This window comes from Tursiops truncatus, chromosome 7 (assembly GCF_011762595.2).
Source record: "Tursiops truncatus isolate mTurTru1 chromosome 7, mTurTru1.mat.Y, whole genome shotgun sequence".
Classification (NCBI taxonomy): Eukaryota; Metazoa; Chordata; class Mammalia; order Artiodactyla; family Delphinidae; genus Tursiops; species Tursiops truncatus.
Window position 1 is genome coordinate 4,880,272 of NC_047040.1, and position 26,533 is coordinate 4,906,804.

Below are 26,533 nucleotides of genomic sequence, written 5' to 3' on the forward strand. Positions count from 1 at the left end.
CACACTTCGAGTGTAATATGGTTCACCTGTGGAATCACTGAGGAGCCGTCACAGCAAGGAAACACTGGTATTTTAACCAATGACTTTCGGAAAGGTCCTTCCTCACACTCCCCTTGCCAGCTCCCAGCTTGAGGATGACAGGGAAGCAGCCCCTGCACACTGGCCCCCGCCCACTGCCTCGGATCCCCTGGGTGCTGGGCAGGGAAGCTCCATACCTCGTCATCCCTGAGCACTAGTTAGTTTACTATGTGTAGGAGGAGTTCATTTATTTATGGGAAGTTCACATTTGCAAACCTCCATCAACGTACAAGGAAAGCAATCACTGTGGAGAAGAAACTCATCCACACAACTACATGCCGATCCTCTACGTCAGGGATGGGCAGACTTTCTGTAAAAGGCCACAGAGTATCTCAGGCTTTCTTGGCCAAAAGGTCCCGCTGGAACCACTCAACTCTGCGGCAACACCCAAGAGCAGCCCAGCCCACCCCTCCCGCAGCCTGTAAACAGAAAAGTCTGTTTATAGAAACAGGCTGTTGGCCAGGTTTGGCCCCTGGGCCCTAGTTTGCAGACCTTTCATCTGTTAATACTCCACTTTAACCATCACAGGGGTTTCCACTATTGGGGCAAACGGCGACCTCGCCCACTGGAGCCCACCGCTCGGGAGAGCCCCACAGGCTTCCTTGCGTCATCCTTCACGGTGTCACTAACGTTCAAGGGCTGCAGATACTGGCCCTGAACGGCTTTTAAGTGGGGTCTGCTCCCGAGCACGGGTGGGCAGGGCCCGAGGAGGCCCACGTAAATGTGCGGTAAAGGACAAAGGGGGCGCAGAGCCCTGGGGGCTGGGGGCTGAGCTGGGAGGGGAATGTGACGTATAGGGACTAAATAGGATAAATGTACTGAAAGATAGAAAAGGCTGATAATTATCCGGGAGGCGGATAAGAGGAAAGAGATGGCAAGCTTAGAAAAGGAACTGGCTGCTAAGGAAAGTGGAAGAAAATGCAAAGTTAAAAAATGGACACAATCTTTGAAATTTAATAAAATGGCGAGAGTGTGCAATTCCTATAATTTTCTCTGAAAGCTCGTTTGGACATTTAAAAAAAAGCATAACCTGCCCGGTTTGGGGAAGTGCTGGGAGCACCCCATCATTACTACTCTTCCTGGCATTAACAGTCTCCCCAGGGCAAGGCCTCCACGACCCCAGGAGCAAGGGCGGCCTCCAAGGAGACCAAGCCTGGCTGCCCTGCTCAGCCCCCAACAAGCCCCGGCACAGAGCTGGGGATGCAGAGGTAGGTCTAAACCAGATTAACCCAGAAGAGGAGGGGGCCTAGGATTCCCATGACGCCCATCAGAAACAGAACCCTCTGCCGGGAGCATCCTTCTCCCGCGTCTTTGATGCTAACCTACCCCAGACCCTCCCCGACCCCACTAGACCAGAGACCACCTTCCCCGCTACAGACCCCACCCCCCCGCCTCCCTCTCATCCCCACCTGCTCTCTCCCCCGCCCTCCAGGCCTGACGTCTGCCATCACAGTTGTGTACGGGGGGGACCTCTGCTCCACCAGGAGAATTTCCCACCTGAGGGGTGGCTGTCCTGGAGGTGAGGGATCAAGAAGGAGGCAAAGACACAATTCCCAAATGCTGGCGCTCACTTCCAGCCAGCGGCCCTGAGGCGTACTTACTTCTGGCCAAACTTGACTCTCTCTCTTTTCTGCTTTCTCTCCTCCAAACCCAGCATGAAATATTTAAACCTTTTTTTTTAAAATGGGGCTGAATACACAGTGAGCACCTACAGTGAAGCAGAAATGATGCGTGTGTGCGTATGACACGTCCTGTGCGCCAATAACCATTTGAGAGATGCTTCGTCCTGCGCAGAAAGAGGCCACCAATGGCGCACACAGGACTGCTTCAGGGTGGACGCTCAGCGCACCCCCTGAACGCGACCCGGGGCTGAGGGCCCCCCTCCCTGTAGGGAGCGCTCGGGGTCACGTCATCCGCGTGGACCAGCGACCGGTGTGAGGTGAATGGATGCTGCAGGCACAGCACGAGTATTTACCGTCCTGGAAGACCCTCTCCACGTTCAGCCCGTACGTGGCGCACGTCTCGTAGTACGTGCACCTCTTGAGGTCGCTGGAGAGCTTCCGCGCCCTGGCGTCGTCGATGACCCGCGGGTTGGTGGAGCTGATGGCATCTGCAACAGACCGACAAGAAGCGGCGACATGGTGACCACGAGCGGCCTGGGGACGTCCCACCACTCACGGCCCCCAGGAGCTCAAAACCTGCCCCACGCTCAGCACTGCTGGGATTCTTTTCAGGACCTGGAGTTTTCAAAACACCGTTTATCGCCAACATAATCATCCCAGACACCACAACGATCAGGCGTTTCAGAGGATCCTGCTTCTGAATATGAAATGAAAGAATGTCCCCGAAGACCGGAAGGAAAGGGTGCGAGTTCAGTGTGGCTCCAGAGGACAATGCTTTAACAAGGAAAACCACACGGTCGCTACGTGTGGCAACCCCGGCACACGGCACCCGGGGAACGCACGCCCTCCATCTGCCCGCTGGACACGCGCTCATGGAGCCCTGTTGGGTGCCTGGCCCGGTTCTAGGCACGGGGATGCCCCCCAGGGAACAAAACTCTGTGCTCTCACAGAGGGGACATTAGGTCAGCTGGGGAGGGAGGCAGAAGATAAGTAAGACACAAACGAGGAAGGACGATGGGTGTAGGATGGGACGTAGGGTAGGAGCTGGGTCACAGGGCAGGGATCAGAGAAGCCACACCTGCAGCAGGTGGCGGGTGGGGGAGGGTGCCTGGGGCAGGGGGCGGCAGAGCGCCGAGCATTTAAGGGGGACCCAAGGGCGAGGCAGGAGTGGGAGGGGGCCTGGGGCACTGGAGGGGGTGTCGCAGACTAGTGTGCGAACCACGTTGGCTCTTAACAGGTGGCTCGGGTGGGGGACTTCCCTGGCAGTCCAGTGGTTAAGACCTCGCCTTCCAAGGCACGGGGTGCGGGTTCGATCCCCAGTCGGGGAGCTGAGATCCCACATGCTTCGCGGCCAAAAAAAAAACCAGAACATAAAATAGAAGCAATATTGTAACAAATTCAATAAAGACTTTAAAAGTGGTCGTCATCAAAAAGAAAAAAAAAAAGATGGCTCGGCTGGGAGACACCCCTCACCTCCTTCAGGACCTGTGTACAGATGGGGGCATCTGAGCCGCGAAACACATGTCAGGCACCAGCCACTAGTCTCCTAATAAAAAGAAATGCAGCCCTTCTTTTCTTTCAGCTCGGCATCCACGAGGCCCTCTCCCCGTTCGTTCTGTTACTACTGAGTAAGTGGGGGGCAGCCACACGCCCCGCACACAGGACCAGAGGACGGGCTGAGACGTTCCGGCCGGCGTGCTACCCTGCGAGGACACACACTTCACAGGGCTGCTCCTGACGTGGCATTTTCCCCGAGGGCACGAAAGCTCCTGAGTTACAGGAAACGCTCAACATCTCTTTAACCAAAAACCCGCCACCGGCATTTTCTGTACTAGTCCAGGGAAAAGCAATGTAAGTCACACAAGACAGTGACAACCTTCTAAATGCACAGGAAGTGCCTGAGGCACTCAAATTCCTGGAAGTAGTAAACAAAAGGGACATCTTGAGGGAATAATTTATTGATTTTTCCCCCCTCTTTCTCTTCTCCTTACTCCCTATTTTTTCTTTTTTTCCTAGTCCCATGGAATAGGTTTAACCGATAGTTCTGAATTACTCCTAGAGAAACTATGATTCAGGACCCTTCTCCTGACAATGACCGGAGCCACCTCAAACAGATGTTCCAGAACATTCCCTGGCAGGGCCTGTTAGAGGGATTTCTTCAAACACTATCTTGTCCTGTCTTCTTACCTTACAGAATAAGAAATTTGACTTGGATTTCATAACACTTAAGGAAAAGAAGTCTGTTTTTTTTTTAAAGGTGTAAACATCTTTTAAGAGAACAGTAGAAAAAAAGTTAGAAACCCAGAATTTTCCAGTGCTTTGGTATAAACTAGAAAATACACGCCACAGAGCATGAATCCCGCTTCAGATTTATCCTGACCCCGTAATCCCCCAGGCCCTCCTTCCCCGGTGGGTGCCCACTCATTTCTGTCCCATCTCAGCTTCCTTCCAAGATACACTGTCATGTGTCAGAAGCTAGACCCTACACTTGAATGCTCTTCTGGCCTTATTTTTCATTCCTCTTGTGACTCTGCATCTTTTCACAGCTTGGGCTTCGCCCTCCAATCAAGATGATCTTCAAGTCTTTAAAACAGATGTTTAAGAGACATCACACCATCACCTGGTCCTCTGAGGAACATCCTCCAGCTCCCCGATGGTACCCGGGAGAGAACACGTCCCCCCACCTCTGGGTAAGGCCCCACACCCCACGTACCCTTCAGGAATTGTCATAATTCTTCTCTATCTTCTCCATCCCATAATCTCCCATCTCGAGGCCACCAGCCCCGACCGGCTGGGAGGGAAACCTGAGATCCCCTCAGCCGTTGTCTCTGGCACCCCACGCAGCCTGTACAGCATCAGGACAAGCGTGGCTTCACAGAAAGCGAAACGAGCTAATGGTACCTATGGGTGGAACCTTCCAGAAGCCCACACTCACTCCACCTTCCTGCCACGGGGGCTTCCAGGGTGCTCTGGGAATCAGAGGTCTGGCTGATGACCACGAGGAGCCCTCAGGTGAGGACTGTCCCTAATTGATAACATTCCCGTCCTGCTCCTTTGGGACATGGCTTTGCTGAAGTCCAAACAGGTCTCACAAATGAATATGAGGGGACAGGGAACAAGCCCTCCAGCAGTGCTCCCAGGTGCTCGCTGGGTGCAAGCTCCCAGGTGTACCTTGCAGGTACATGGCCCTCAATCGACAGACGCTTATAAAACTAGAGGGAATAAAAGGGGGCCGGTTCCTCCACATCAGGGCTTCCCCAGAGCCTCTGTGGAGCCATCTCCAGGCCTCCCTGAGACACAGACCATCCACCATCCTGGTGGGAGGTGAAGATGTGCCTTCCTTCAGCTGGGGCGGGAGACACAGAGGCTGCACTTATCTCCAAGGTCCGCAGCAGGGAGAGATATGCATCTGCAATCCCAGCAGGACCTCAGGAAAACTGGCCACATGTGGAAACATCAGGAACAAAAGCAACCACGCACTCGACACTGGTGTGCCCACGGATGCCCCCACTGCCTTACGGGATTTCCTCCCTTCAAGGCCTGGTAGCGTCAAGGTCAACAGCGGCCTGGAGCGAGTGATGCAGGGTTTGCACGGCCACGTGCAGGGACCCCAGACTCGCCACCCCTACTACCCAAAACACTGCTGTGTAGGAAAGACAACAAACTGATCAAAGTTACCTTTCTGGCCTGGATTGAAAACCTACCTGCCCTTTATCCCGGTGAGTCCACCGCAGAAAGGCATTCTGCATCCTGAACACAGATCCCCTGAACCCAGGCGGCTGGTAAGGAGCCGCCCATACAGACCCTGCTTTGGCTCAGAAATGCCCTCGGTAGGCCTGCAGGAAGAGGCGCTTACTGGAAATTAACTGCCTCGATGTCGATTTCAAGGCAGCTTGAAGCAAGGTCTTCTTCAGACGAGCTGCCCACTATAAAATATTACGTATTAAGAATTTTCAGGCCAACTCAAATATGCCAATTCTGCACATCCGAACAAGAACCAAGGGCTTTTTACTGGCGTGCCTTGTCTCCCAGTGACCACTAGAGGGCGCTTTGGGCATAAAAAACCTCTCAAGTCCCATGTTGGTCTAAATCCACCTCTGCTCTGAAGGTTTCAGGTGTGAGACCGCTGGCCACGACATACATGCTATTAAAAAAAAAAAAAAAAAAAAGAGAGAGGGGGGGACTTCCCTGGTGGTGCAGTGGTTAAGAATCCGCCTGCCAATGCAGGGGACACGGGTTCGAGCCCTGGGCCGGGAAGATCCCACATGCCGTGAAGCAACTAAGCCTATGCATCGTAACTACTGAGCCTGCGCTCTAGAGCCCACGAGACACAACTACTGAGCCCGTGTGCCTAGAGCCTGTGCTCCACAACAAGAGAAGCCACCGCACCGCAACGAAGAGTAGCCCCAGCTCACTGCAACCAGAGAAAGCCTGCGCACAGCAACAAAGACCCGATGCAGCCAAAAAAAGGGGGGTGGGGTGGGGTGGCAATGAAGTTCTCTCCATGAAAACCCAACCCTCCCGTTTTACGTCTAGCACCCTGAGCAGATGACTTTAGTTTATTCCACACTTTTTTCTCCCAACACACACACCCACTCCACGATCCAGGCTTATCCTGCCAAGGCAGCGGATTACCCCGCCAGAGCTCTCAGTTATATTAGATCTGGTGCCACGCACGCAGCTAATTGTTCTTGCTTGTTTGACGCAGCTGGTTTCTTATTTGGAAAAGTCTTACATCAGGGCATGCAAGGGCAGACCAGATGTGCTCATTCTAAAGGAATTAACAAAAACAGAACCTGCACCAAAAAATGAAAGGAAAATCCAGTGTTTCTTGACATGATTATATTTTTTAAGTTCCCCATTTTTCTGACAAAGCAGTTTTAAAGTTAACCTTCATCTGACTTTTAAAAACATTCCGTACGACCCCTTAGTTAAGTCCCCAGTGGCAGGCACCAGCACATCAATGAATCTATGATCAAGGGCATAGTAAGTGACGTCACTTTACTAAAAGACCAAGTTTTAAGTGTCCTAGAAAGAAACACAAAACCTACCCACATGGTAAGATTCTATGCTTTCTAAGGGATCTGCTAAAAATGAGATACAGCTCATAAGACATTAAGAAATAGAGCAGAATAAAACAAAACTCTGCATTATATCAGAAATCAGTATTAAAGGTACAAAGGCTAACATAAATAACCTTTTAGGGCGCTTATATATTATTTTGTAACAGAGAGAATTAAGATATCCTAATATAGAAATTAGAGCACTTGGGAGTGTAGGAGGGGTGTTTTGTTTTGAAGTTGCCAAGTGACTTCTCCACGGAATCGAATCAGGGAGTGTGACAGTGTCAGTTTCACGGATGCTCACTGTAAAAAGGGAGCCTTCAGTAGGAAATTACTGCTTCTTTAAACCGTTTCCAAACCCCTCCACTCTGAAAACACAGGCCAGGAATCACTTACTGCTCAACTGCTGGAGCCATAGAAGCACAACCTGCCCTCGGGCACCACTCACCCTGGGTTCCCACCAGGACCAGCGGAATCTCACTCGTGTTCCGGTAGTTGGCCATCCGGCTGTAGTAGTGGTAGACCGTCTGGAAACTTATCTCATCCTCCAAGCTGAAGACAAATATAACAGCGTCCACCCACATGGCAAACTGGGGAGAAAAGAAAGGCAGGTGAGCAGGAGATATTGAGTGAGGAGCTCACGAGAGAAAGGCAAAGGAGCAGCATGGGGTCACCTTCATGAACACAGGACGAAAGGCCGGCAGACACGCCTCCAGCCGGGCCACGTCCGACATCTTATAGCGCATCGCTGGGGCGTCACGAACGCCCTTCTCATCCTCGCACACACGCCTGTGATGGCCCTCAGCCCCTTCCCACCCAGGCCACGTTGTCTCCAGAGTAAAACCTGACATCCTTCCCCAAGGGAGTGTCTACCCACTGGCCCGACTCGGCCAATGGAAGGCAAACCCCGCGCACAGCAGAGCCGACCTGGAGATAGGCACGGAGGGCGGCCTTGCAGCTTCCTGTTTCACCCCAAACTCCCCAAGAAGGCCACCCAGGAAGCCGTGCTGGACCCCTGAGATGGGGCTCTTCCTCTGGGTGCCCATGGCTCAGAAATCCTCCACCTCCAGGGCCAACTACTCCCTCAACATGTGAGGCCTTCGTGTTGTAAAGATCAGCCGTCCCTGATTAATTCCAGCACCCTTCAAGGAAATCATGACTCACTGCCGAAGAAATTAACAAAAGCAATGCACAAAACTTAGGGGAAAACAATGAAAACCCCACAACGGCCGACTCCTGTCATTTTATTCTCATTTTTCTTGCATCCAGCTGAACTCACATCAGATCCTCTCTCTGGCAAATAACCACACCCTCAAGCACACGTTATCTCGTGGAACACCCATAACTGTCCTGTAAAGCTGGAGCCAAGAGAGGAGAGGGTCCTGGAAGCTCAGCAGCTTCCCAGGGCTCCCAGGGTCACAGAAGTGGCGCTGAGGAAGAGACTTAGCACCAGAGACCCTTCTCTTTGATGAAAGACCCAAGTGAAAATAAAAAAAAAAAAAAAAAAAAAAAAAAAATGCCCCACATGCTTTCTCTAAAAGAACCTGCAGCTCCCACATAAGTTCTGCTGGTCAAGGCATCAGCTCTAATGTTTGGTGAAATTTTCAGTGGGTTAAGCTCTGACTTCCACACATAAATGAAAAGCGTATTCAGTTACAAATGGAGATTTTATGCAACAAAACGTAAATACACCTGAAGTTCAAACGATAAATATGAAATTAAATGAGAAAGAGAACTTGGGGCCAGTAGCCTTGGGACTGGCTGATGCCTCCTGAGGGCCCAGGACTCAGGCTGACACGGCATCTCCTTCTCCCCTTCTCTACCTTGAGATGTGTTTTCCTTTCTCTTCCCAAGAATCGGGGAGAAGTCAGCTTCCCCACGCCCAAGAGCACCTTATGAATGCTTGTGGTCCCTGGGACCAGCCCGCACCTCCCAAAACTGACAACCACCTGACCCTCCGTGCAGAGGAAATGCAAACCAGGCCACATCCTCTCAAGGGTGCATCCTGAGAGCCCCAGGGCCTAGTGAGCAGTGGGCACTCCACAGATGTCCCCCATCCACCCCAGCGGCTTCTCCACCAACTGCAAAAAAAAAAAACAACCCAAAAAACCAGTTAACTGGCAGAGTTTTCACACCACCTAATAGGACACCAGTATCCACAAAATCCTGCAACTTCACTCATGAAGCCGTCATTACCTTCGCAGACTATATGACATGATCTGCAACAGTGGAAACAAACATCATGCTCACATGTGCCTAGGAGTGGTGACTTGAAAACAGTTCTTTTCCTTGAAGGTCCGAGTACACTCGGCCTAGTTTTGAAAGGCTCCATTTGACATCCCCTCAAAGCAGAAATCTGCACTTTAACCAGGGTAAGCTTCTAGCCTAATGATGCTTCTGTGGGAAGTATGTGCTAGAATAAGGGACTGGTCCCCAGGGAAACGCACGGCCAGGGGCCAAGACAGAGACCTCCTGGGGGCCCTAGTTCTACCCCCGGCGGGGCGGGGGTGTGGGCCGGCCACCTCGGCCTGTGCCCTGATGCCGTGAGATCTCAGGGCGTCAGCGTCCTTGGTGACGGGAACGCTCAGAGCATCGTCCCCCAGGGTCATCTCGAGGATTAAGTGAGCTGCACCACTCGGGGAAGGTGGCGGGGCAGGGGGCTCAACCAGCGTTACCGATTCACAATATGTGTGCTTTCCAGACACGAGAAGAAACTTACAAGAGCTCCATTATTGCTCACAGGCCTTAAGTTTTTTTGTTTTATTCTTAAAAGCCAATTCTTTAATTAATCAGGGACTAAAAGGAAGGAAAATGATTCTGTGTCGAATGACATCACATGTCCTAAGCATCTGAGGCTACGGAAAAGATGTATTCCATAGGAATACGTGCTTCCTAGAGGAAAGATGCTTCTCAGAGGGTACATACCACTGGAGAGAAAAACCCCTGGGATTTTTAATGTCACCGTCTGGGGATGTGGGGAACACTGGGCCTGAGCTTCGTAATAAGAGAACCACCCCCCAAAAATACTTTCATTAAAAAGGCAACCCCAACAGCAATCATGGCTGATGAAAACTTCAGGGTGGGGCAGTGCTCCGAGCCCCTAATTCCTCGGGCTGGAGTTCCCTCTCCAGTGTGGGCATGGGGCTCCTTGCGAGACTGGTCTCACTGCGGTTAAACTCTGGCCCCGGGCAGCCTGCTCACTGCTCCACGACTGGCGTCAGGGGAAGCGCCGTGTCTCTGCAGCCCTGGGCCCCCCAGCATCCCATCCCTGGCAGCATCCCGGGACAGCAGTGCCTCTGAAGCCACTACACCAGCTCCAACATGCGCTTCTGTAAGCCTCTCAACTTTCTTCTTAGATTCTTTATGTCAGAGCTAAGGTGTGCTCTTTACATATGAGATTGCCCCTGGTCACTCCAAAACATTTACGAGCTAGAAAAGCGGAAAATCACCCCAGGTGACACCCCCACTTTACCTACGTCATTCTCCTATTACCACCTGCCTCGGAGGGAACCCTTGTGATAGCAGGACAGACGTCCCACGGGCGAAGGACCACTCAGAAAAAGTGACTGAACTTTCAGCACCATCATGAACCTTGTAGGACGGTGTCAGACATCACACCCTGTCCTGCGTAAGTATAAAGTAACAGACGTGCGCTGAACCCGAGCTCTCACAGCTCCGTAACCTACTGTTTTTCATGTTTAACATGTCTTCAGTGTTTCCTTACTCTCATCGACTATGCTGTTTCAGCAAAGCGAAAACAAATCTTTTCCACACTTTAACTAACGTCTTTGCTATCAGAACATACCTTATGGACTGCTTTGTTTCACAGTTTGACAGCATTTTTCTTTTAAATACTGGTATAGCTTACGATCAGTGGCATTTCAGACTCACTAAAACATGGTAAATCCACGCCATTTTTCTGTAGCGCTGCACACACCTCAGTGTATGGAGTTCTAGAATTTTAACAACCTCCATATTCAACATCGTTCGCTTAAATCACCAATAATCCTGTGTCGCACTTTCACCAAAGGGTAAGTTCAAGAAAGAACGCCAGAGAAAATTTGTAATATTAAGTTCACATTAATGGGTCTTGACTATTACTAGCCCTCGGTCCCTTCAAAGTGTTCAGCTAGTAAATTATATAAGTACAGTAATAAACTGGAGAGTGAGTAAACCAAAGAAAAAGGTTTTCCACACTCATGCTGGTTTTTTTTTTCCTCCACAACACCCATTTTTCAAGGAACTTTCAAAGAAATCACACTGTGCTGCATCCTGGTTTGCGGCGGAGAATGATCCGGGCTGAGAAGCCTGGTGGGCAGCCTGGCAGTAGTGCTCAGATTTCCAAATCCCATCCAACTTTCTAAATGACTGTACTGCTCTAGAGATCAAACACAGGATAAAAGGAGAAAAAAAGGGCTATAGACACTTCCAGATGTCAATTCAGCTGAGTTGACAAATCAGTGCAGATTCTGCTCTTCCTTCCTTCTTAAAAAATGCAAAGTGGGGCTTCCCTGGTGGCGCAGTGGTTGAGAGTCCGCCTGCCGATGCAGGGGACACGGGTTCGTGCCCCGGTGTGGGAAGATCCCGTGTGCCGCGGAGCGGCTGGGCCCGTGAGCCATGGCCGCTGGGCCTGCGCGTCCGGAGCCTGTGCTCCGCAACGGGAGGGGCCACAACGGTGAGAGGCCCGCGTACCGCAAAAAAAAAAAAAAAAAAAAAAACGCAAAGTGAAAATCAGCCACACAGCCCAAACTTCCCTCTAGGTTTCTGTCTGAAGGAACAACGGAATTAGTCTCTCAGGGATGAGAAAAACCTCAGTCACAGAAAGCATTTTCCTGGGGCCTCTCTCTCACCTTTTCTTGTATGCACCTGACCGACTTCTTAGAAGCACCTGTGGAGTCAGACCCTTCCCAGGGAGGTCCAGGTGACAGCGGGTCACCAGCGTGCGTGCAGTACTCACCTGTGCCTCTGGAGGGCCCCCTTCATCCCTGATCAGCAGCAGATAGCTCTGTCCGTCAACAACAATCTCTTTCTTGAATCTGCCACCTGCCACACACACACAAAAAATCTCGTTACGCGGGAAAGACAGAGCGAGGGGAGGGCAAACAGACGTGGGCTTCGCTTGTGGAAAAATACACCCTAGGCTGTGGCCCTGGGGGCAGCCCTGAGTGTTTAGTAGGAGTCGGCTGCGGCTCTGCCTCCAGGGACCCCTGGACTTTAAAAGAACTACTGAACTCAGATTCAAATATCCATCCTTAAGAACCCGTGTTCCTTTCTAGTTAGAATACACAGCCTCCATGCAACGCCAGGATCACTCGTGGCTCAGAAGCGTGGGATTTTAATGCAGGCTTTGTGTGTAAATTCAGGAATTCTCTCTCCCTGGGAACACGCTGATACCGAGTCCAGAAACAGAGAGCCCGGAAATTGTTCTCTCGTTGGGTTCACAAAACCGAAACGAATTGTATCTGCTGATCAGGGGCCTGGTCTCCAGCACGTTGACAAATTCAAGGGCTGAGAATCTGTATTCTCCTCAAGAGAAACCCAGTTCTTGGAAGGAAAACATAGAACAGCATGGGGATGGTGTTTCCGTGTTCACAGTTCACAGGTAAGGGAAGGGTGCTCAACTACCACACACGGGTTAGACACAAACTACTGGACGGCAGCTCCGCACAGGTGGAGACACAGCAGCGCAGCTGGCGGACGGAGAGCGTTAGAGACCACGCTGGGTTAGCGAGAGACCACCAGGGGCCCCGCCGGAACACGGGGGGTACGGGGGTGGCCACGTGAGGGCGGCAGGGGCTGACCCCGCCCACGCCCCTCAAACATCTCCCCTCAGCGCCCCGGTTCGGACTGCTAGGCCTCCCCTGGGCAGCGGGAAATACGTCCGCTTCTGGGTCCCTCTGCCACGCCCTCTGCCACCTCCAGAGACAAACGACCTTCCCACGCTCTGGGCTCTGAGCCTGCGGCAGTCACCCCTCACTGGGCTTCGGAACTCGTGGTCTCGAGGGGAACACGCCAGCACCGGCGCTCACTTCAGCTCCTCGGCACAGAGGCCTTCCAGAATCACCAGCTAACCCCGAATAACTGGAAGCCCGCGAACCTCGCTGGTGGAGCTTCCCCACCGGCCCCAGAGGCTGGGTGTCGGCCCCCTGCCCCCCGGAGTCACACCTGGCTCTCCGCCACAGCGGCCCCTCGACGACGCGGACCTTCCCTCCGAGAGTCCGGGGTTTGGGCCATCCCAGCGCCCGAGAAGCAGAAACTAGACTCCCCGTCCCAAACCACCCCACCTCACCTCACCGCACCCCTAAGAAGTGTCCGCAGGTGGGCCTCTGCCACGTGAGGCTGGGGCGGCCCGCGGGGAGGTCGCCTCCGCAAGCGAGCACGCATGCGCACACGGCCGCTCCCGCCCCGCATTCCCCCCCCACCCTCCGCCCCGGGCACCCCGTCACAGGCAAGACGCACGTGCTTAAAGAGCCAAACTTCAAAAACCGAAGAAACTTTCCAACTTTAAAATGGAGAAACTCTCATATTGATCCCCCTCACCGCCGACACCGAAAAAGGAGGGCAGACTCCGTGGAGAACGGACGGAGGGAAACACATCTGAGGGCCGGGGGCGGGGTACAGAGCGCATGCGCGCTGGACCAAACGGGCTGAGGCCCGCTCTGCACCTGCGCATCTGGCTGTAGGAGGATCCACAGTGATTCACGGTCCCTGTGCCCCGCAGCTCCCGCAAACGAGCCCTGACTCCCAGCATCTGAGCGCATGGAGGCCAGCCCTGGTCTGATGAACTCAGGTTCGACCTCCACGAGCCTTCACAGCTGCCCTGGGCACGCTGGTCTCACACGGCCAACTCCTCACTAGTCCGCGTGGTCTCCAGAGCAGGAGGGGAGCTCCCGCAGTACCAGCACCCCTCCGCTGCCAGCCGCCTCCCCCCATCTCCCTGGGGAGCAGGCACCCGGTGGGCGTCACCATGCAGCTCTCCCGGAATGACGCCCGCTGATGGCCCTGCTCCTCCCCTGGGTCTCTATGCCCTCGTGTGTCTTACAGGGTAAGGGCTTGTTGGATGAATTTCACATCTATTCGTTCATTCACTTTCTTTCACAAATTTTTGTGGAGTCACGACCCCAAGTTATGTGTCCAGATAGCTGAATCACAATACTAAAGTTAAGAAAGGTTTGCACAGAGTTCTTTCTGCTCCTCTGCTTTGTAACCTCAAGCAGAGGCCTCTGGATCTAATTTTCATCAGCTCTAAAAGGAGGGGTGATTCTCTCCTCCATCCTTAAGGCCCCTTCCAATTCTAAAATCACTTTGCATTTCCCCCCTAAGATATGTAATTAGTATGTCTCTTCAATATTTTACAATTGCAAATATTAGACACTTGCAATGGACTTCTGTGTTTTCTCTGGTGTTATACATCAGGAAACAAAAATGAAACACTCAAATGCATTTGCCATGAACCCAAAGGTTTGATTAGATAAAATTCAGCCAGGTGTTTAAGCACCCAGATTGTGAAAAAGTAAGACTACGATTAATAAAATTATATATAAAAAATAAACTCCTACTGCTGATAGATTGTCAGCAGGCTCAACGGGAACACAGACAACTGGGTACTGGAGAAACACAGCCCAGCAGGTAAATAAAATTCGACTTTAAAATCCGTTTTCTACAGTTCACTTTAGAGACACAAAGGGAAAAAACCTTGGGATGAAGGTGGGGGTGGTACCAAGCTGGTCTACACTCCCCAGGGGCCACCTCTCTCATTATCTGAAATTCAAACCCGCCATCCATCCCAGCCATTAGATCTTTCCCTACCGAAATATTAGAGCACACTACCAAACTCTACATCCAGCTTCATTTCTAATGCAGATTTTTAAATGCCTATTTTACAATCCTATTTCCAATTACAGTCATCCCTCAGACTCCACAGGAGACTAGTTCCAAAATCCCTTATACAAAATGGTGCAGTATGTTCATATAACCTACACACACCCTCCCGTATACTTTAAATCATCTCCAGATTACCTATAATATCTCGAACGGTATACATACCGCGTAAATAGCTCTAAGTTCAACATAAATGTTACGTAACTGGCTGCCAGCATGAGACAAATTCAAGTTTTGCTTTTTGAAACTTCCTGTAATTTTTTTTTTTTTGAGTGTTTCAGATCCGTGGCTGAACGAATCTGTGGATACAGAGGGCTAGCAGCTCTGTTGCACCGAGCTCTGTATTCCCAGCATTTAACGCACTGCCTGGCCTGCGGCCCATGCTATAAACTTGTTACACGAATAATCGTCAACCGTCTCTGACTGCCAAATACTATTACATGACATTAAAGTACCTGGGGGGTAGTTTTACTTTTAGAAAGTGTACCCAAATCTGACCCCTGTATTGGGAACGATCAACATGCCCTTGGCTCGGCCCACCCGTGCATACGTGTGCAGTGTCCCCCCCACAGCTGCCCGCCCACCGAGTACACAGGGGTACAAGGGCTCTGTACCTGTGCTGACATCCCCATGAGAAGGGAAAATGGAGATCCCTCCCGCACTTAAGTCTGTTCCTTCCAGAGATGCCGTGAGGTCAGCAGAGGTAGAGAGCACCACATTAAGTATGCAGCAAACAGGTAGAGATAAGTGAGCAGAACCGAGTTCATCTCTGGGCTTTGATGTTCGTAACTGAGTCTCGCTGGACAGAAGTGTTTGCATCTCGTTAGAGCACACAGAGGGGACATTCTTCTTGTCAGAACTCAACCTCACATGCAATTTATTAAATTTCTGGTTCACCCAAAGTCTAGTTTTCAGAGTTTCCAGAAAACTGCCCTGGGAAACTTTGTTTGCCCTTCAGCTTGCCTTCTTAAGCAAGTCATGGTCTTAATTTCTTCCAAAAATGAGTAAAAGATGGACCTGAATATACCTACCAAGAACAGGGATGCTGGGTGTGTTGTGAATAGCACACCAGGAAGAAAAGGTCAGTTGTTTTGTTTCTTTAATATCTTGAAAAAAAGACTCAAGGGGGCCCCTTATAATCCACTGGTAACCAATCAGTATCAAGGTTTCAAGGTTACTACCCTGAGTCCTGATCTCATGCTGGGGGAACCAGTTTTGAATCTGGGATGCTGGCGTAGGTAAAAACAACTGGGTTCCCTCTACTCTTTAAACTCAAGCTAGGTAGGATGGACCTACAATGGAGCCCTATTAAATATAAGGGCTGTCTACACTGAAGGAGGTATAACCATATCACCTGGGTTGGCATTTCTGCTTTAAGGGGGAAAAAAAGAAAATCAAATTTTCCTATTCTCAAAAAAAAAAAAATCTTGTTGGGAGTAAACACTGAAACAGATGTTTGACATTTCTGTCTTTTTGGCTAATTGGACTAAAATTTATTATCATATCATTAACAGCTCTCCAGGCAACAGCAAGCCTTGTAATACTTTACAAAGCACTTCTCTTCCCACATCATGTCCGTTGTTCCTCACAGCATCTTATGATGCAAATATCACCATCAACCTCCACATCTAACTTGGCTGGAAAAGAAGTTCAGACACTGACCAAACCCCCACAGCCAGCAGGCATGAGACCCAAACCCAGAAGTGCTGACTGATTCTCACCTCTGCCCTCTTCCCTGTGGATTTTTGCTGAGACAGTTCACGGCACACAGTGTCCACAGACGAGCTTGGAATCTTTCGTGTAATTTCCTAGCACCCACAGGGCAACACCGAGAATGCAGGGCAGTGGGGCTGAGGATGTCTTTTCCTCGCTCCACTCACAGCTCCGGAAGGGAACTGCCTTCAGCCCCAAATGGTAATCATCCCTGTGCTTAGGAAACTAAAAAGAAATAGACCTGCCTATCACTTTGTGTCACAGGGAAGAACCTTTTGTATTCTATTACAAGTTAATCATTATAGGGATGTTGCCTATAAGCTTAAATGATACATAATGGCCCATCTCTGGGAACCCTGCCTCCCAGGTGATGAGCATTAAGCTAAAATACTTTTGTTTAGTTCACAGGAAACATCCTGACCAGGCCCACCTGTGAATGACCGCAGGAAGGAAGAAATGAACACACCCCCTCCGGAAGCTGATGGGAACCAGTAAGTGTCTGACTTTACTCCCTCCCCTTCTAGGATAAAAGGAGCCTGAATTCTAACTCAGGCAGGATGGTTCTTTGGGACACGAGTCCAGCATCTTCTCGGTTTGCGGGCTTTCTGAATAAAGTCGCTCTTCCTTGCCCCAGCAACTCATCTCTCGATTATTGGCCTGTTGTGTGGTGAGCCGTACGAGCCTGGACTCAGTAACATGTTTCATTTTTTTTTCCCGCTGATTTCCATCTTTACTTTTCCACGCATAAGCAAAGGATGAATATCATTCTTGAGTTTAAAAGTGCATTTGTGGAGCACGCTATTTCCCTTTTCCATAAGAAAGAGGAGGGGGGGCATTATTCCAGCATCTGATCAGACAAAGTCAAGCCGCTAAGACCCTCCCCACAGCTGCAAGCTGGCCTCACATCTTGTCACCCTCACGAGGCCCCAGCTCAGGAGCACCTGATTTTCCCGGAGGAACGGTTTAGAGATTCTTGTCATTTGTAACATTTGCCTAAAATTTTCTTCTTACTTAGCCCCAGAACAAATATCTGTAAATGTTGTTGTTCCCTAATTATTTAGGACTGGCGGGATGAGAGGACTACACTGGAGACAACTATGAATATTTTCATTTCTCCCCGGGAGAATATGAAAAGTCTGATCATGAATGTGCCAGAAAGGCTTTAAAATTAATTTTGCTCTTTTAACTCTGATCAAAATACTGAAGTCAGGTACCTATTACTGAGGTTTTGGAGAAGTTTCATATCATGACATTTAAAAGGGATTTTGGATCCCATTATTATTTTTACACTGGGGAAGAAAAGTTTTACTGGTTACACGTCCGTTTACAAAATTAAACCAAATCAGACTTCATTTCCCCTGCCAAGTTTTAAAAAACTTACACTGTTTAAAAAAGGGGAGGGCAGGGCTTCCCTGGTGGCGCAGTGGTTGAGAGTCCGCCTGCCGATGCAGGGGACACGGGTTCGTGCCCCGGTCCGGGAAGATCCCACATGCCGCGGAGCGGCTGGGCCCGTGAGCTATGGCTGCCGAGCCTGCGCGTCCGGAGCCTTTGCTCCGCAACGGGAGAGGCCACAACAGTGAGAGGCCCGCGTACCGCAAAAAAAAAAAAGAAAAAAAAGGGAGGGCAGGGACTACTATAAAAATGTACTAACACTAAGGATCTAATTAATGCGTGGTGACTGGTAAGTTCACGGGTGAAATGCTCACGCTTATGACTTCAGGTGAAATGGGGTTTAACACACAGGCCACGGTCTTTAACAACTTCTTTTCACCCAGACCTGAGTAAAATGAAGAAGGAAGACGGAGACAGAAGTCAAAGTTCCAGGGTAAGACGAAAGATTTGAACTTTGCTATAACCAAATTTCCTTTCTTCCATATCTAATAAAATGAGGGGGGAAAGTAAAAGCCAGATAAAAAGTTCACCATCCACCAAGAAAAGAAGCCAAGCTTTACAGAACCAGCCTCGAAAACACTGACCTTCAGAATGAACAGGAGGACTCCAGCCCTGGGTGCAGAGTGGCTGCAGATCCCCCAGAGAGGGGGTGCTCAGGAAGGGGCAGCATGGCCTTTGTGCCCTGTCCCCTGACGGTTAGGAGGTTCCCAAACGAGCAGCCGCCAGGGCTCTCTGCAGGCCAAGTGCCTGCGATACCCAGACTGCAAGGAGGGGCCCCCGCAGGGAGTGACGTATAACACAACCCCCGCCCAGCCCGCGCGGAGGCAGGGGACCTGGCGCAGGGCATCCAGCAAATTACTACGGACTGCAAGCGCCCTGTGTGTCAGGGCAGCTCACCTCTGTCTGGAGGAGATGCCCTCAGAGGACAAAGGGACTCATGATACACTGCGATTCTCAGGGAAAGTAACATCCAGCCTCAGCCTTCCGTGCTTCCCTGCAGGGGCCGGGGGTGTGACGGAGGTCTGGGAAATGGGAACTCGGGCAGACTGCGCCATCCCTCTGGGCCAGGGATGTCTCCTCTAGCCTGTGTCCTGCCCCAGGAGACCAGATGGCAGGGGGCTCCCCACGTCCCGTACCTGACCCAGGACGAGTGGCCAGCCTATGTGAACGGCCTGGGCAGTGCGTGTATCCCTGCACTTGACTACAGTCGAGACAGCGCCAATCTCAGCAAAGGGGAGGAAAAAGCTAAAGAGATGGTGAGACTATCATGCAAAGATAGGGCAAGGGGAAAAAGACACGGAGGGATTGCGGGAGTTCCCTGGTGGCCTACTGGTTAGGACTCCGGGCTTTCACTGCCACGGCCCGGGGTTCAATCCCCGGTCGGAGAAATGAAATCCTGAAAGCCGTGCAGCGCAGCCAAAATAAAAGGGGAGGCGGGTTGCAAGGGAGCCCACAAAACCCAAAGAGCCAATGGAGGAGGAAGCAAAACTCAAAAAGCAGAAGGAAATCCCTTCTGATCACTTCCCTCCCTAATGCCACTTATGAACAGACACTGAACAAGACAAGAACTCCAGGGAGAAGAAACCAAAACAATGAGGGAAGAAATGGGAACCTCTAGAACTGAGGACCAAACCAACATTTTGGAACGGACGAATACAATGTGAAAAAGTAAGGGAGAGAAGAAACACCGCTCAAAGCTGAAATTCTGACATGGAGGAATGGCTTGAAATAAACTCCGTCAAGATGAAAAAGACAGAAGTTAACTGACAGGAAGACAAATGAAACTAACAAAAGGATAAACGGCACCTCTGACAACAACTCCCCAACGAAAGAGCTCCAAGACTATTCAGAGATAAAATACAGAGGCATTTTCTTGAAATGCAAGAAGATAGGAACCTGCAGATCAAAACAGCCCATGATCTTCCAAGAGAAAAACACAGACTCTCAACGTCACTTTAAGGATGGAGCAAAACCAAGGCCCTGGTGAAAAGCTGCCACGCCAGCCAAGACGGGGCTCTCATCCCACAGCAGGACCCAAGGTGCAGCCCCAGGAGCACACTCCAGGGCCACTTCAGGGGGCTGGAAAATGGCCAACGGAATAAGCATTTTTTACATACGTACAACTGGTGTTGAAACGGCTGTCACACGGCAGGTATGTTACACACTAACCCAGAGACCAAGATGGCGGCTCTTGCTGCATCAGGTAACCCGGGCAGAGGCAGAACCCACCTGCTGGGATACGGGGAAAGTCGCAGCCTCGCCCTGGCCTTCTAAAAATCTCATCCTGCATTTGTTTGCGCCTGAAAATCATGAAGATTGCACAAGCAAGCAACCTGCTTGGGACATGTCCCACCTTCCGTGAGGGACAAGCCGGGCACACGTGCGGTGACAGTTTTTTGTGTGATGCAAGTAATTTAAGCAACAACAAGGAGATAGTTAACCAGCTGGCTCTTGGCGATGTCACAGTGCACTCAGTGCTGACCGTGGTCTGGGGGGCGGGGCTCCTACCTGAACACTTCTATGGAATGAGTCACTGCCTTCATTGATTCAACCTGGAATTTCAAGAGTGCTACTATTCCTACTACTTCAACACTTCTGGATGTATTTAATGGAAGAGTACCTTGAAATGGCGAATAAGGTGAATATGTACATATACATTTATACATATATATATATATTTAAGTGTCACCTGTGTAGCTCAGGTTTTCTTGACATCAAGTAAATAAAATCAAAAATTAACTGGATGAAAAGGCAGATATAAAACTGAAACAGGAGCCCCTTAAGCCCTATTCTGTGTTCATAAAACAGCTTTATTGCTGTCTCTGATAAGCAATGAGTCAGAAACTTATAAACTAGAACTTGTACAAGTTTTATTAACAGAACACCATGATGTATCAGAGATCTACTTAAAACATTTTGTAAAAGCGGTATTGCTGCTCAAAAAAGAAGCCGGAAAATTAATGTTTGGGGAAGTGGTTTGTTGCCCAAGAGTTAAATTCAATTTCTTTACTTCCAAGAACTTTGAGAAAAAGGTAAATTAGCAGTTTAACACATGAAACCCATTAAGAGTCCTCTCTTCCAAGTGCTATCTTCTCACGACTAAAACAAACACAGAAACCCTGGGAAGGTGCAGGCTGGCTGGCCTGGACCAGTCTCCAATCATCAACGTCCAGGGACAGGCCCAATTCCACTTTCGTAAGTTTCATTAGCTTTTCCCCTGCAAAAAAACACTAAAATGGCTGTAAGATAGGATTAACCCAACAAAATGTTCTCTGTAATCACAGCGGCAGAACCTCAGGTACTGCAAAGAATAAAACATGCCCTGCGATACCAGCAGCCCCAGAAGAGGCCGGCAGGTCCTGGAGGCAAAGCATCCTTCTTCTTGTGAAGATGTCCACGGGCCCTGTGGTGGACACGGGACGCTCTCCGGAAAGGGAAGCCTGGACTTTGCTGTCCTCAGCTCACACTCCAGGTGTGATGCTGGCGCCTGGGCCCGCAGCCTGTTCCCTTGGGCTCAGAGCCCCAGGCCCATTCAGGCTGCCCTGGCTCCACACACTCAGACTTCCCTGCAAAGCTGTCTTTGGAAGTTAGGACCCACCCCCAAAGTTCACATACTGTCCTCCACTGAACTCAGTACTTTCCCCAATAACTCAGCAGCTGTTCCAAGGGACAGGCAGCCTGCAGGGGCCGGCACGGCCCAGCACGCAGGAGACCTGGTGACCTGAGGTCCCGCTGAGGCCCCTGAACGTGGGTGCTGAGCCGTCAGGCGGGCTGTGGCCATTTCAGGACAGCAGAGTGTGTGTATCCAGGCAGGGGGAGCACAGTGCAGAGGAACGGGCTCGAAGCCGCCCGCCAAGGGTCTGCCTCTGAGCTGGGCGACCCTGTGCGGCTTCAGTAGCGGCTGGTGCCTCAGCTCCCTTGTGTGAAAACTCAACGGGCACCACCACCTGCCTCTGCAGCCACAGCGAAGGTGAGCGGCAGCTGATCTGCGGCAGCTGTCAGGCTCCCGGAACACTACCTGTGTCCCCTGAACACCAACCAAGCTCTGCTGTGTTACACTGGCGACTCTGTCTGGGGACTTGCACATTGAGGGAGAGTCTCAAAGTGAAATTCAACGACAAGGAAGAACCAAGACCACAGTAAGCAGAGAATGAAAGAAATTCCCTCAGTTCGCTCAAATTCCCATATGAAAACCAGGATTCCCCTTAACACTCTGTCACATTTCCAGGTACTCTGGGAGATCCAGGGTAGTAATCATTTTTCCCAAGTCTGAAGAGCTCACAAGATACCAAGTTCTGGACGGTGCTACTCACACTGCCCCAGGGAGAAGATTTTGTGAGTCCGAGTAACCATCTCAATATTTATCCACGTGTACGGCGTGTCTCTAATCTCAGACGGGGACTTCCATGCAAGCAAGCAATAGAGGAACACAGTGGAATGGACCTGATTGACACTCCACCTGTGACACAGTTTGGCTCTTAGTGGTATTTGGCAAGGGTTCTCCCCCTGTGTTCGCCGCTCCCCATTTCTCTGTTAGCTCCCTACACTGGGGCAATAAAACCTTGGTCTTCAGAAGCACCACTCAGCAAGCCTTTAGCAAAGCCCGTTGTGGGCCAATAAGAAGCACAGTGCTGGTGAACAGAGTGAACAGGACAGAATCTCTGACTGTCAAGGGCAGCGGGAGGACACGGGAACTGACCAGGAGAGCCAGCTGGGTGGGGTATGGGAGGGGACTGGGCACCAGGAACAGACACAGCCTGTGCCCCCTGGAACCCGCTGGGAACCCACCGAGCGGACGGGATGGGGGGGGCATGGTTTTCAGCCAGCCCCCTGAAGGAGGAAACAGCCACGTAATGATGGGCCCCTCCCTATAAAATCTAATACATGGGCACACCTCGGAGCTCCTGTGGCTTCAGTTCCAGACCACCGCAATAAAGCGGGTATCACTATAAAACGAGTCACGGGAACGCTGGGGGTCCCCAGTGCATGTAAGTTACGTTTATACTATACTGTAGTAGTCTATTAAGCAGCATTATGTCTAAAAAACAACATACATACCTTAATTTCAAAATACGGCTAAAAAATGCTGACCATCATCTGAGCCTTTATCAAGTCGTAACCTTTCTGCTGGTAGAGAGTCTGAAATATTTCAAGAATTATCCAAATGTAACACACAGACGTGAAGCGAGCAAGGGCTGTTGGGAAAAATGGCGCCGACAGACTCACTCGATACGGGGCTGCCACAAACCTGCCATTTGTTTAAAAAATAACAAAACTGCAATATCTGGGAAGTGCCAATATGCCTGTGTGACCAAAGAAGGAAGCTGTTTGTTGGAAATGTTCCGATACCCACTGTGGTGGCTGTACGTGAACATTCCAGCATCTACTCCAGTCTCTGAAATAGTTCGGTGGTGAGGGGAATATTAGTCGTGCACATCCTTGTTTCCCTGGGGGGAAATGTACTTAAGGTTATTTGTTTTATTTTTAGTATTCTGCACATTTATTTTAAGCATAAAAAGGGATAAATTACAAAAAGTACTGCAGATTCAGGAGAAAAGAGCCCAGCTGCTCACCTGGTGCCTTTAAATGAGGCCAAATCCCGCCAGCCGTGGCCTGGGACGAGTCCAGGGGCAGCAGCCTCAGAAAAGGGGGTGAGGAGGTGAGCTGGCCAGCGCCCAACAGCACCTTGGCGGGTTGCTCAGCTCCCAGCACACGGGCAGATGGTCTCTCAGTCCCTCAGATTTTACTGCTCTCAACTAGTGTTTCCCACGTGAAAATAACTTGTCATTAAAAAAAACTGTCGTGTCAACTTTGTTTTTGAAAATGCAATTGTTGAATTGGACATGTAGAAGTACTGGCTTTAGAACTGTCTGTTCACACACATTTCTCTGAATATAAATCAGGTGCTTGTTTCAAGAAACTAAAACAGGATGGTGGTTGTGAGATTAGACCCTATGGAGAAACCCAGAAATCCTCTGCATTTTAATACCTGATGTGTTGACACTGCAGAGCAGGGTCACAAGCCATCACGGGCGAAGGGCCACCAGACAGTGGCCTTGCGGGCAGTAGCCTTGCTTCGGGGTCGGGGGCGGGGTCAGGGGCGGGGTCGTTTTTGTTTATTTATTTTTACAGATCTTTAAAAATGCAACAATCCTTCTCAGCTCAGGAGCAGCAACAGTACAGGGAGGGGTTGACGGCTGTGGGAGAGCCGTCTCCCCTTTGATATTTCTTCTGGGAACATGTCACTTTTTTTTTTTTAATTTATTTTATTTTTGGCTGCGTTGGGTCTTCGTTGCTTTCTCTAGTTATGGCGAGCGTGGGGCTACTCTTTGTCGCGGTGCGCGGGCTTCTCATTGCGGTGCTTCTCTTGTTGTGGAGCACGGGCTCTAGGCACGTGGGCTTCAGTACTTGTGGCTCGCGGGCTCTGAGCGCAGGCTCGGTAGTTGTGGCGCACGGGCTTAGTTGCTCCGTGGCATGTGGGATCTTCCTGGACCAGGGCTCGAACCCGTGTCCCCTGCATTGGCAGAAGGATTCTCAACCACTGCGCCACCAGGGAAGTTGGGGACACATCACTTATTGTCTGGACTGTCCTCTTCCATTTCCGGGGGCGGGGGGAGAGGTGGAGGCTCACTCTCTGTAACTGTCTCATTCCCATGGAAACACTGTCAGGACTTTAACAGCAGGATTCCAGGGGGCTCTGTCTCCAGGTCACTGTGCCCATCCTAGAGGGTGATCTGGTCTCTGAGAAGGCCAGCACCCTGTGAGCTGGACACCACCAAGACCTGGAGCAAAGCCCACCACCCAGGGCTGGCAGGAGACAGACTGCCCTGGGGTGGGGTGTGAGTGAGAGTGTGTGTGAGTGTGAGTGTGAGTGTGAGAGTGTGTGTGTGTGTGTGTGTGTGTGTGTGTGTGTGTGTCTCCCTCTCAGGCAGATTCGGAACCTGCCCAGCCCAGGAAGCCCCTGCATCTGCATCTTGGAACACACTTAGCTTGCACCTGTACTGCCAGGCTCCTGCCCAAACCGGAAGGTGGGCCAGGGCACATCCTACAGCCAGTACTTCGTGGGACTAATAAGCTGCCGCCCCTCCTGATGGGGCAGCAGTGGGTCCAGTGGTAAATGGTCCCTGCGGCTCATTCCCACCATGCTGTGTTAGCTCCAAGGTCCAGAGGTTGTCTGAAGACTCCTCCCAACTGCCCTGCTGTGTCCCTCGCCAAAGCCAGCGCCCGTGTAATGACTGCTGGGAGCCCAGGGGTCCGGCCCCCAACTCCCTTCAGAATCCTTCTACGCACGAGGGCAATGGGAGATGCACATGCTGGCAGCCCGGTCCACCTGGAGATCACGCGGTCACACCCCGTGTAACTGACAGTCCCTGCACACAACCTCCCTCTTGGTTCAGCCTCACCCGCTCCCCTCCGCTGCATGGAAGGAGTCGAGGACACACTGCCACCTGGTTTCTGTCACCAAGCCCCACCCCCTCCACACTTTCAACATGCTTGTCCCACCCAAGTGGCCCTCAAAGAACAATGCTGCTCTCGTCTTTTGTTTGTGGTGTTGCCATTTTGTAAAAGAAGCAAAACGGTAAGAAATGGGGCTCAGAAAAGGATGGCGTGCGGGCCACACATGGTGCCCCTTGGGCCACATGGACGGAACCGAGCAGCTTCCAGACGCAAGTCAGGGGGACCATCTGCTACATTCAGAACTCTTCCCGAGCCAAGATCCTGCCTCACGATCCCTCCCAACACAGGATATCCAGGAAGCCACTACGACGGGTAGAAGACTACGCTGCGAGTCGCATGTGGTTTCCACTTATGGCCTGGGTCAATCATCAAAGAACTGATTCGGTCAAACCATTTCAGTCATGTCGAACTGTCACCTTTTGTAGATAATGGGCAGCCGTACGCGGCGTGCACGCAGGTGAGCGCGCACGCACGCACACGGGGGCCTGTCCCAGCCCCTCAGGTCTTATGCCCACAATGCCCCAGCTCTCAGGGGGCACCTTGGGGGTCCCTGAGTCCTGCATGAGGAGGTGACGTGGAGGGGAGAGTCTGCAGGCACCTTCATCACACTACACACCCTCCTCGTGTAATTCTTTTTTTCGGCACTTGGCCTATTTTGCTACTAGTATTTTCCCTCCTGCTGCCTTATCTCCACGTCCTGGCCCTGGGAGTTGACCATGGCCCCAGTGAAAGTCTGCCCTTAGAGTTCGAACATCCAGCAGGCGTGATCTCCCAGCGTCATCCTACAGGCGGTGCGTCTTCTTCACGCGGCAATCCCGTCTCGCACCAGCCGTGGCCGGAAGGTGGGCTCCACGCTGGCACATCCATCCCCGTCCCCGTCTGGAACGTACGCCTGGCCCCCTGGCCCACTGCCCCGCATCTGACGGTGCTGCCTGCCCCCCTTTCTTTCTCCTCTGCCCGCCCCGAGGCTGGCCTCAGCCGGCATTTCTTCCTTTCTGTACAAACTTGCACAGAGAACCTCTCAACCTGTGGTCAGACTGCCTCGGTCAAGGACTGGTTATGAGTCTCAGATCTTGCCCTTCCCTGGGACCAATAAAATGGGGTGGGAGGGTGGGAGAGAAGTGAGCCTGTGAAAGGCAGAGATTTGCGAAAGGAAGCACAGAGGTGAGAGCAAACAGGACCTGGCCCTTCTGGTCTCCGCGGCACCCTGTTCCCACTGGGTAAACTGAGTGGATCAGGTCTGTTCATCAGGGAAGAGATCTGCATTACAAAGCTTCCCACCGGTTAAAACTTAGAGTCTGCGCCTCAAGCAATGCCATCCAGAGG

General features: G+C 51.2%; 1 protein-coding gene across 12 annotated transcripts in view; it reads right to left on the reverse strand.

Annotated features, from left to right (window-relative positions):
* The window catches only part of AGAP1 (ArfGAP with GTPase domain, ankyrin repeat and PH domain 1), a 555,489-nt gene that overhangs the window by 326,140 nt on the left and 202,816 nt on the right, over positions 1 to 26,533 (reverse strand). For 11 of the 12 annotated variants that reach the window (XM_033859482.2, XM_033859484.2, XM_033859483.2 and 8 more), the window contains exons 4-6: positions 11,721 to 11,806; positions 7,212 to 7,353; positions 2,054 to 2,188 (exon numbers count right to left, since the gene is read on the reverse strand). The exons of the other annotated variant lie outside the window; for it this stretch is intronic. In XM_033859482.2, coding sequence (XP_033715373.1) covers positions 2,054 to 2,188; positions 7,212 to 7,353; positions 11,721 to 11,806 — 363 coding nt within the window. The remainder of the gene's footprint in view (positions 1 to 2,053; positions 2,189 to 7,211; positions 7,354 to 11,720; positions 11,807 to 26,533) is intronic. 12 annotated transcript variants of the gene reach the window in all.